This window comes from Littorina saxatilis, unplaced genomic scaffold (assembly GCF_037325665.1).
Source record: "Littorina saxatilis isolate snail1 unplaced genomic scaffold, US_GU_Lsax_2.0 scaffold_271, whole genome shotgun sequence".
In the NCBI taxonomy this organism is placed as follows: Eukaryota; Metazoa; Mollusca; class Gastropoda; order Littorinimorpha; family Littorinidae; genus Littorina; species Littorina saxatilis.
In genome coordinates, this window is record NW_027129343.1 from 18,253 (window position 1) to 30,000 (window position 11,748).

Sequence of the window (11,748 nt, forward strand, 5' to 3'; positions counted from 1 at the left end):
CATAAACACAAACAATTCGTGTGATTCAAACTGAATATCATGGTTGCTTAACTGTTTGGCACGAGTGAACATTCGATATCAAGCGCCTGTCAAATTCCTCTCACTCACACGCTCGCACTGCGCTGTGTTGAAGGTATAATACTATGAGGACACAGTGTGGCCCAGGCTTGACGCTGTGTGTGCATTTCAACAGACATATCAACACGTGGGAGTTGCTTAGTGTACATAACATCAGGTAAGCGTGTAATCTTTCAAAATCATCTTATTATGTAGACCAAGTCTGTTTGTTGGTTGGTTGGTTAACCTTTTATATCGTGTCTTCCACAAAATGTGTGCTATCCGATACCAATGGACATGTGTGTCCTTCCTCAGTTCACGTACCATGCTTAAAACTATTTGCATTCATGTCTATCACTGTAAAAATAGGGTTATAAAGTTCATTACTTTCACATTCCTTACTTCCAATCTTGTATCAATTGTGTAACCGATCGAGACACGTTCGCAACAGTAAAACAAGTCGCGTAAGGCGAAAATACAATATTTAGTCAAGTAGCTGTCGAACTCACAGAATGAAACTGAACGCAATGCCATTTTTCAGCAAGACCGTATACTCGTAGCATCGTCAGTCCACCGCTCATGGCAAAGGCAGTGAAATTGACAAGAAGAGCGGGGTAGTAGTTGCGCTAAGAAGGATAGCACGCTTTTCTGTACCTCTCTTTGTTTTAACTTTCTGAGCGTGTTTTTAATCCAAACATATCATATCTATATGTTTTTGGAATCAGGAACCGACAAGGAATAAGATGAAAGTGTTTTTAAATTGATTTCGACAATTTAATTTTGATAATAATTTTTATATATATATTTAATTTTCAGAGCTTGTTTTAATCCGAATATAACATATTTATATGTTTTTGGAATCAGCAAATGATGGAGAATAAGATAAACGTAAATTTGGATCGTTTTATAAATTTTTATTTTGTTTTACAATTTTCCGATTTTTAATGACCAAAGTCATTAATTAATTTTTAAGCCACCAAGCTGAAATGCAATACCGAAGTCCGGGCTTCGTCGAAGATTACTTGACCAAAATTTGAACCAATTTGGTTGAAAAATGAGGGCGTGACAGTGCCGCCTCAACTTTCACGAAAAGCCGGATATGACGTCATCAAAGACATTTATCAAAAAAAGAAAAAAACGTTCGGGGATTTCATACCCAGGAACTCTCATGTCAAATTTCATAAAGATCGGTCCAGTAGTTTAGTTTGAATCGCTCTACACACACACACACAGACAGACACACACACACACACGCACACACACACGCACGCACATACACCACGACCCTCGTCTCGATTCCCCCTCGATGTTAAAATATTTAGTCAAAACTTGACTAAATATAATGAGGAGTATCAACTGAGAAGGGTTCTACTTTCGGTTTCCGGGAAATGTGTTTTCGGTTCGCCTGAATCGATCATGGCTGTGAGATACTCAAGGTGATCGCTAGACTTGCGGCTTGTTGCTGTTCTCGTTCTGCTTTCTGCAGTGTGGTTTAAATTGACCAGAGCGTGTTTTCTCGGCTGTGCGTAGAAAACCTATTTTGTGGTCAGGTTCTGTTTATTTCTTCGTCCTGTTGAGAGTATAATAATGATCCGCGTGTACATTATACTGTGTGAACTGAACTACCTGGCATGAAATACAAGGCATGTGCGTTTGAATGTAGCGTTTTATGATGTCAGATGAGGCCGTTTATTGTAAACACTGCCTTATGTATAATCACTCTGTTTGTTGAATAGGGGACGCCTTTCCAGTCATAATTATAACTGTTTTAGCAGTAAACGTTATCATCACAAAATACTGCACTTTAAACGCATCTGTCTAGTTTTGATGACGGCTAGTATAGAAGAGAACTAGAAAACAGATTCCGTCAAGTGAAATCTTTGTCAGCGCCTTCTCGGGTGACGCAGAGTGTGTCTGTGTGTCAGTCCCATGTTGTGGACAACGCTGTCTGGCCATTGTGTGCTAGATGTTTTATCAAGCGTTTCACACGGCTCTCGCATTGTTTGTGTAACAAGAACGGCGGTCGTGTAGAATACTATTTGCTGCCCTATACAGTTGTATGTACTCACTTCCTCGTTGAGCAACTTGGTTTCAATTGAAGGTTTCTTCTCTTCACATGTCAACGTGGTTGCAAATGAAAGTCATGTGTTCATTTCAATGCTTCACATTTCTGAGGAATCAAGAGACTGGCTGTGACTGTCACATGTTGTTTTGGTCTGTAGTTATAGCGATTAAGTTCCTTTGTTTGTTTGATTGAAAGGTTATCACGTTTCAAGTCTTTTGTCGCTTGGGCTATTGACTTTGTTCCTTCTGTATGAATATATTGATATGGGTTTCTGTATCTCTGAGGTAAAGACTCACTGTGACACTTAACTTTCTTCCAAGTTCACTCAGCGGTATTCAGGGGTTAATCTGAGCCACAATGTTGATTACGTATATAAACAGTTGCAGCAGCACGAGGAGCGGCTGTTGTTGTTTTTGTTGTTTTTGTTGTTGTAGTTGTTGGTGTAGTTGTTGTCGTTGTTGTTGTTGTTGTTGTTGTTGTTGTCACGTGTTGTTGTTGTTGTTGTTGTTGTTGGTGTTGTTGTTGTTGTTGTTATTGTTGTCACGTGTTGTTGTTGGTGTTGTTGTTCTTGTTGTTGTTGTCACGGGTGGTGTTACTACTGTGTTCTACATAACTGCTTGTTATCGTTCTTTATGTTGTTCTTGTCTCAAACGTGTAAACATACAAAGAAAAATAAATAAAACACGCTTAAAACAATCTAGCTTGAATCGCTTAACACACCCTTCTCATTGTTCTCCCTTCAGAACTGACTCGTAACCATGGCAACGGCAGCTAGTACAAGCTCAGCGGACAGTGACACAGAATGTTCCGTGTGTCACGAGCTGTTCAAGAACCCCAAACTGCTGCCCTGTGCTCACGTCCTGTGTCGCCACTGTCTTCTCTCCTGGCTCGCCTCCAACCCCGAGGCTCTCTGTCCGCTCTGCAGGGGCGCCATCGCCGACCCCAAAGAGAAAAGCAAGGCAAAAGGGTGGGAGGAGGTGGTGGACGCCTTGCCGGATGACGTCGCCACGGCAGCGCTGGTGGAGAGTACAAGTGTACTGAGCCAGGACCACGTGTGTGTGGGATGCAAGTCAGTGGCTGTGTCTATCTGTCTCCACTGTAACGATATGATGTGCCAGTCTTGCAGCGACCTACACACCAAGTTTTCTATGGCCAGTCACCACAAGGTGGAAGACCTGTCCAGCATGACAGCGGAAGAGCTAGCCGCCAGTCAGCCTGACCACTGCAGCGTGCACACCAGCAAGCCCTGCGAGCTCTTCTGTCCCACTCACGGGGCCGCCATTTGCCACCTGTGTGCCAGCGCCAAGCACCGCGCATGCCCAGACCTGACGGAACTGGCGGAAGCGGCAGACAAGTCACGTGAGGAGCTGAGTCAGATGGTGACGTCACTGCTGACGGAAGAGCAGCAGCTGGAAGAAGCTGTGGCAGCGTTGGAGCGCCACCTAGAGGCCACGGAGAAAGTGGTGCAGGAAGCTGTTGCTGAGATCGACAGGACCTGCGACAAGTTAGAGAACTCCGTCAAGGAATACAGGCGTCGTCTGAAGGAGATGACGCTCGATGCCAAAGCGAATGTGAAGGACACAGTCTTAGCCGTCAAGATCACTTTGCTGGATCATCGAGGCAGGCTGACGTCACACCGACGTGTTGCTGATCGCACCACCAGAGGGACGAACAATAGAGGGATGTGTGACGTCACTCGTGCTCTGAGGGACCGCGTGAAGGACATACTGGTCACCTGTGGTCAACGTCGAGCGGACTTGAAGTCGGTTTCCATGGTTACGCTGACCATTGACGCTGCTGTAGTGGCCCGCATTGAGAAGGAACTGTCAGCACTGGGTCAGGTGAAAGTCAAGCCTGTCAGCATTGGTACACGTCAGGTAAGGAGGATCTTGTTCATGAATCAGTATGGCAAGCTTATTGACCTTCTTCACCAGTCTTGAGATCCCATTTGTAATGATAATCTCCAGCTTGTCGATGAAGCATTTCAAAAAGAGTTTACTCACTGTTATATTCCACACGTATGCAAGGTCAGTCGAGCAATATCTTCACACATTCATGATTACTCCAAATTGCGTGTCATTGTGTACGTTCAATTACAGATATATATAGGTCAAAGTGTGATATTTATGATCATAGTATTATAGCACTAGGTCCAACTTGACACCACTCCTAAAAGCAACTCCTATCTTGATCTAAATGTGTGTAAAAGCTTTGTTTTGTTGGTAGTTACATTGCGTTTCGATTGTACTGTATGCCTCCCCATCTTTCTGAATACATTTTGTTTAACCCATGTGTAACACCAACAGCTGAACTTTATTAGAGCAAGCGACTTAGGGCTTCAATTAGGCTTTGGGAGAGCGTCAATCGACTATGACAAGTTCACGGAGAAGTTTCAAATGGAAGCCTGTCAACGTTATTGTCATTCAGTCTGTCATGTCACCGAACTTGATTACGCTTTCATGCGATTACAACAAGGGCGTAATAATGATGTTCTGTTCACATACACCTTTCAGTTCATTGTTACTGAGTGTCCTAGAGTCAGGTCCCGAGAAAAAAAACATGTTTCGATGTCACCAACCTATCACTCTGCTCCTGCTTAATTCTTTCACATATATTGTTTTCATGTTTTTCGTTATCGTTGCATGAACAGCAACAAATGTCTCTTCTCTCAAAAGATATTTTCTAATTTTCTTACATTGCCTAAAATAATTCATACATCAAGTTACGTGGTGTAAACAACGTTATCTTGCATGAATCATTGCCTCGGTGTTTTCCGGCCTTCTGTCTTACCTACTAGGAAACGACCCGGACGGCTAACCGGCTCGTTTGTCTGTTTTTCGTGATCGCTGCATGAACAGCAAAAAATGCCTCTTCTCTCAAAATTTGTCGAATTTTCTCATAATTTTTTATTGCCTAGAATAATTCATACATCAAGTTACGTAATGTAAATAACGTTATCTCTTCGCATGAATCATTGCCTCGGTGTTTTCCAGTCTTCTGTCGCTCCTACTACAAAAAGACCCTCACGGCTAACCGGCTCGCCAACAGGTGTTCAGTGAGCAGATTTCTGGTGTCCAACAGAGATTGACACCGATATTCTAACCAATCACAGAAACTGTTACATTCAACCTCCAGCTTCTTTGAATTACAATTAATATGAAAGGACAAATTTAGAGTACCGGTATACACAGAAATGAAAACCATCACCATGTTTTAAGGTACTTACTTTAGCCTTTTCTTCAATTACCGTTGAAGCGATACCTGGTGATTTTCTAATTCTATATTCTTACAACTGTCTACAGCAACAGGATTGGCGTTTTCACACAAACCACGGGAAGAACATTGTACTGAGCAACGACGGTCTGACAGCAGAGAGAGTGGGGGATGGGATGAATGGTATTGTTGTTGCTGACCAGCCCATGGTGCCCGACTTGTTGTATGAGGTATGTGTGTGTGTGTGCGTGTGTGAGTGTATATGCGTGTGTGTGTGTGCGCGCGTGCGTGCGTGCGTGCGTGCGTGCCTGAGTGTGTGTGTGTGTGTGTGTGTGTGTGCATGAACAGGCGTGAAGTGTCCAACCGTACACATGCACAAGCATGAAAGCACAATGTGACGTGACCAATACACCATTTGTATAACACCTGCAGCAGTCAACACAAGGAGAAAACGCAACAGTAACAGCTATTGTGTTTTCAGCGTAGCAATAGGGCCCGATATTTAGACGAGACAAGTATAATGCCGACGAGTCGAAGACGAGTCGCATTATACTTGTTCGAGTCTAAATATCGGACCCTATTGCTACGATGAAAACACAATAGCGTTTATATAGCTATTTAGTGAATTTGGGGACGAATTTCAGTTTGCTATGACAGTTCGAGACAGTTGTTGTATTGGAACTAGTGCTTCATGAGTCCCTCGTTTCGAATTTTAATAGATGCAAGATATTTTCAAGCCTTTAATGCGTACAATTTTGCCTTCAAATTTCCCAAAATAAATAATGACACAAGTCGGCGGACTGTAATTACGTCACAGGCACATCCCTTCTTTGCACAATGGCGCGCTTTGTTTTGAACCCGTCGACCGGTTCGACGGCACTACAATTTGTCCTTTAATTTGGCTGGGACACCCACTTTACCACCCAGGCACCATGCAGTGAATGCAGACTAACACCAGCGCAGGTTATTTTGGGGGGAAATGAAGCGGTGAAGCCCAAACGGTAAGTAGATCTACACTCATTGCTCAATCATCGTTTCGATAGCTTTACCTTGACCGTGTGTCGTCTGCTAGCGCATTACGTACTGATGTTTGCAAACATATACACGAAGAACACATACAGCAGTAATATATATGAATGTCACAGGTTCATTAGAACAAAATGAACCCAATACAGTACTCTTAATTTACATTTGTAGCCTGTGTATGAATAAAAGTGTCGATTGTCTTGCCCTGTGGTACAAAATGTATGGCGGGCCAAATGAGTCAAAATGTCTAAGATACATGCATCATGTTGAACACGAACAAAAAACTTTTCGGGGGTAAGAAAGCAATCTACATCTAAATGACCAGTTGTAAGTGTTTGTTTTTCATAATTTTTAAGCTATTCCTTGGGTTGTTGTTGAAGTTTTTTGTTCTGATCTAAGACAATGTACAGCGCGGAGAGCATAGATTACTGTGGTTCGCGCTATATAAGCTGTCATTATAATTTTTATTACTATTATTATTAGTATTAGTATTATTATTATTAGTAGTAGTAGTAGTAGTAGTAGTAATATCATTATAAGTATTATCATTATTATTGATGTTGTAAGGAACACTGTACAAAGAGTTTTTTATATGTTCCAACATAGCAAAAAGATATTTACCCCAAATCGAGAAAAGTACACACAAAGTAAATGTTTTTTTCAAAGATTCTTAAGGCGAAAGTGTTTTGTTACAAGTGTATAATATTAATAATTCTTTCTCACTTTACAGAAAGCACAAAAAGAGCTTTTGCAGCTTGAACTGAACGTACTGCAGCTTGTCTACGCTATTCGGACTGCAAACTTTGAAGCACTGGCGGTTCTGATTCCATGGTTTTTCGCACTGGACCACATGCACTATGCGCGGTGGCTTTCTGTGCATCTGCGTGACATGTGTCAGCTGTTGACAAGGATTCTATCCGTGTATCAAGCCTTCTATCTGGGTGCATTTGTCGTCAACAAAACTCGGCGGCCATTCTCTTCCATTGCACTTGACCACGCACATGAGCAGTGCAATGCCTTGGTGAAAGGGGATGGAGGTGCGATCGGACTAACAACGAATCCAGTGGCACTGCGAAGGTGGATGGTGGCTGGACCAGAGATTGCACGAATTGTGCAGAGCTTTGAGCAGCAACTACCTTCACATGCGTCTCCTAAGCTGGAACATCATGAGCAATCTGTTGCATTTCAAAAGACTTTCAAGATGAATGTTGAAAAGCGTATTGCAGCTTTTAAAGAAGTCGGCAATCCTTTAGAAGACGTCAGTGAGGTTCTGTATGCTATGGACACGAAAGTTGTGGTCGAAAACTGTGATGTGAAAGCAGTCCAGAGTGTGATCGAAGTCGGACAGCAGCAATACAACGACTTTGTAAAAGAAAGACTCATGGAAAGACCAACACCAGTAACATCTCCATTGCACCGAAACCACCTGAAAGTCTTTGCAAGAAGACACCACAGAAGACTGCAGTTACCATGCTGCGCAATGACTGCTCACTGTTTTCAAGACTGTTCATAGCCTGCCAAACAAGAAAAGGCAATCTGCCCGAGTTTTTCCGCCATGAAAATCAACCAGTACCCCCGGCACTCAGCAAGAATGGAAAAATGAGGACAGGCCAAAATCGGACCTTCTCCACTGCCTTGAATGTGTGGTTGGCTGTGATTCTTCTTTGGTTTACGAGCCTAGGAGAGAGAAGTTTGATGATGAGCTGCCCACTACTGATGATACAGGCTTCATGGAAGTGCCTGACCTTCGAACTGAGGATATCCTTCATGGACTGGAAAAAGCTTCTTGTCTTGAAAATCCAGAGCTGAAGGAAGACCTGCTGTTAGCGTGCTCACTAAGCTCCACACACGTTACAAAAAGGTCTGCTCGACCAAAGAATGCATTTGCAGAAGTTGATGCCAGGATACTTGATGGTGCTTTCATTGTTCAGCTTCTATCTCCAAAGACATCACGCACGTTTCAGGAGTAGGCAGATTTCGTCTTTATACCATACGTGCTTTCTCAGCTGGAAAACGTGTCAAGAGTGGATGTTGTCTGGGATATCTACCTTCCTGACAGCTTGAAGTCCTCTACACGGCGGAAACGTGGCCATGGGCAGCGACGGAAAGTGACTCCAACTTCACCAATTCCATCGAACTGGATGAGCTTCCTTCGAAACGATGGCAACAAAGAAGATTTGTTCCAGTTTCTCGCAAGAGAACTGATCCGCCAGAAGGTCACGGACAAAGTTGTCATTGCTACATGTGGAGAAAAAGTCCTCTGCTCTCCCCCTGATGTTATCCTGTCCACCATTGATAGTTGCAGTCAAGAAGAAGCGGACACACGCATGTTTCTTCATGCTGCACACTGTATTGCACAAGGACACAGAAGAATCGCAATACGAACTGCAGACACTGACGTTGTTGTCCTTGCCATTTATTTTGCTGAAAAGTGGCATGGCAATGAGCTGTGGGTATCATTTGGTTCGGGAAAGCATTTTCACCACATTGCTGCACACAAGATTGCTGGTAGTCTTCCGCCTGGAAATGTCAGTGACCTGCCAGTTTTTCATGCATTAACAGGATGTGACACTGTGTACTTTTTCTCGTCAAAAGGCAAGACAACAGCATGGACATCTTGGGAAGCTTTTCCAGAAGCAATTTCAGCTTTCCTTGAACTTGCTGCAATGAGAAAACCTTTCAGCGATTGCATCAGCAAGATTGAACAGTTTGTTGTCTTGATGTATGAGTACAGCACATCGTCAACAGTCCATGAAGCAAGGCAACGCTTGTTCTCTCAGAAGTGCTGTTCCATTGAGAACATTCCTCCCACCTCCGATGCTCTGCATCAGCATGTTCTCCGCGCTGCCTACCGAGCAGAGTTTGTATAGGGGCAATCTCTGCAGAATGCTCCCTCTTTACCTTCTCCAAAGGACTGGGGTTGGACCAAAGAAGAAAAAGAGGGGTGGAAGCCCTTGTGGACCACTTTGCTCCAGGCTGAAGATTCCTGTTACGAACTGATTCGCTGTGGGTGCAAAAAAGGCTGCAAGGCAAGGTGCAAATGTGGAGCTGCAGGTCTTCAGTGCACCGCCCTTTGCAACTGTGGCGGGGACTGTGGGGAAGAGTAACAAATCCTAGCGTCACCTGCAAGTTCTGTGAGTTGACAAACATTCCTTTGGTACACTGACGATTCAAATAGTGTTATGTTCAAGTGTTTGTTGGAAAACGGTGTTTTGTTTATTCTTTTTGACACTAACAAAATACATTAATTCATGATTTTGTTTATGTTGGATGTTGATCGGGATTTTAAAAAAAACTGGTTTTGCATACATGTACTCATAAAAAGAGACTTTTTCTTTTTTGTGTGCTTATGGAAATAGATTTTCACACACACACACACACACACACACACACACACACACACACACACACACACACACACACACACACACACACACACACACACACACAGAAAATGTGATGTGGATTTTGAAATGTACATGTAAAGTTTTGCTTAGCTTTAACCATCTTAGGCAAAAAAAAAAAAATTGTCTGTTTAGGGTAACCCGACCGACCCTATCGATTTGGCGCCGACCCAAAAACTTTTTTTTGATTTAAAAAAAAAAAAGAAAAAAAAAGAGGTAAAAATGCTAAAAAGAGACATTTGGCGTTTCATTTAATATACGTTAGTTTTGAAACATGTATTCATCAAATATAAGAAGTGAATGTTCAGCCAACATAGCATTTACAAAAAAAAAAAAAAAAAAAAAAAAAAACCTACCTACCTACCGACCCTACTTTTTTTGGTCATGTTACCCTAAACAGACAATTTTTTTTTTTGGCCTTATCTGATGTTAAACAACCTTCTGAAATCGGTTTTACATTTGTACTTGTGAAGGACGAAATGAGTGGAAAGCATGTAGATTAATATATTTCATTAGAGTGATACAAGTGTTTTGTGTCTGTGCATACATGGAGATATTTTGTTGTAAGATAGTTCTTTGGAGGCAAACGTCTTTCGCTCCCGGTAGTGATGACCTATATTTCAGCAAAAAATAGGTCATATGAGATAGATGAACTTGTCAAAGATAATCAAAAGGTCACAGACTATTGACGGAATTTATTTGGTTAACTGTTATAGATATTACCTCGTGACAACAAAAAAAGCATTTATTGATCCCTGTGACTGTGACAGAATGGTTGGAGACTGTCGAGGGCACACCGTGTGACCTACTTTTGAAAGGTCGGTCCCTGTGTCTGTCAATGAATACGCTTACCTCTAATGAAATATATCAATCTACATGCTTTCCACTCTTTTGTTTGAAAATGCACGCTTTAAATTAATTTTCAAACGCCACACAACGCTACAATGGGGTTCCGGGCAGCTATGACCTATTTTTAATCTAATGTAGGTCATCACACATATGAATCGATCAAGTGTTTTGAAAAACTTGTAGATTAATGCAGGACATTATGTGATCAACTGTTTTAAATTATATCCCTGTAACAAAAATGCATTTATTGATCCCTGTAAACGTTTTCACCGAGTGTCTGGAGACTGTCGAGGGCATACCGTGTGACCTACTTTTGAAGCGTCGGTACCCAGTGTCTGTCAACACAAACGCTTGCCTCTATTAAAAATATTCATCTACATGCTTTTCCACACACGTGTGTAAAAAAGGCATGCTTCGAACTCGATTTGCATTCTAATGGGGGTGTCTGTTGCCCAACATGCTCACTAATTCTGACATTAAATTCTGTGTTAAAATCATGTTTTTGTCAGCAACAAGGACCAGAATGGTCCATGTCATTAATTGCAGACGACGGTTCCCTTTCTGCATGAAGCCACGGAAATAACCGAACATTGAAAAACCCACGGACATGTATTACGGAGAAAACTCAAGATAACCGGATGCTTAGCATTACGTCAATATCTTAGGAATCATATGACGTTATGACGTATCATGCTTGCCTACGTAGATTGTATGTTCGAAAGTCTGACTTCTGTTGGGAATTCGCGTGGTGAAGACTGTGGTAAATCTGTAGATGATAAGAGAACAAGGATTGTTTCAGAAGAAACGACGAAATGTTTCAGACCGGTAACTTCATTTCAACATTGCACTACACAATGGACGTTCTATGTGACAGGAGAGTTTGCTGATTTTGTGTTAAACATTGGTGATTGGAGAGATCGTCTGCAAAAATCAGAGATAGGTCGCTTCAGATTGCAGCTTCTGGAAATTTGCAAGGTTTGCTGCCAGTTAAAGAACTGGATTTTACACGTAATGTATGTCATGTACAGTAAGCAACAACAAAAACACACACAAAGCAAATGGCACCGTCTGTCGACTAGTCACAGACACAATTCTGGCGAGGTATGCGTGTACTTTATACACGTGGAAGAAACC

At 42.3% G+C, this 11,748-nt stretch overlaps 1 protein-coding gene across 1 annotated transcript in view; it reads left to right on the forward strand.

The window, feature by feature from the left end:
• Positions 1 to 2,094: 2,094 nt before the first annotated feature.
• LOC138957612 (uncharacterized) overlaps positions 2,095 to 11,748 on the forward strand; it is a 13,669-nt gene continuing 4,015 nt past the window's right edge. The window contains exons 1-3 of the mRNA XM_070328698.1: positions 2,095 to 2,271; positions 2,866 to 3,999; positions 5,425 to 5,565. Coding sequence (XP_070184799.1) covers positions 2,881 to 3,999; positions 5,425 to 5,565 — 1,260 coding nt within the window. The 5' untranslated portion in view covers positions 2,095 to 2,271; positions 2,866 to 2,880. The remainder of the gene's footprint in view (positions 2,272 to 2,865; positions 4,000 to 5,424; positions 5,566 to 11,748) is intronic.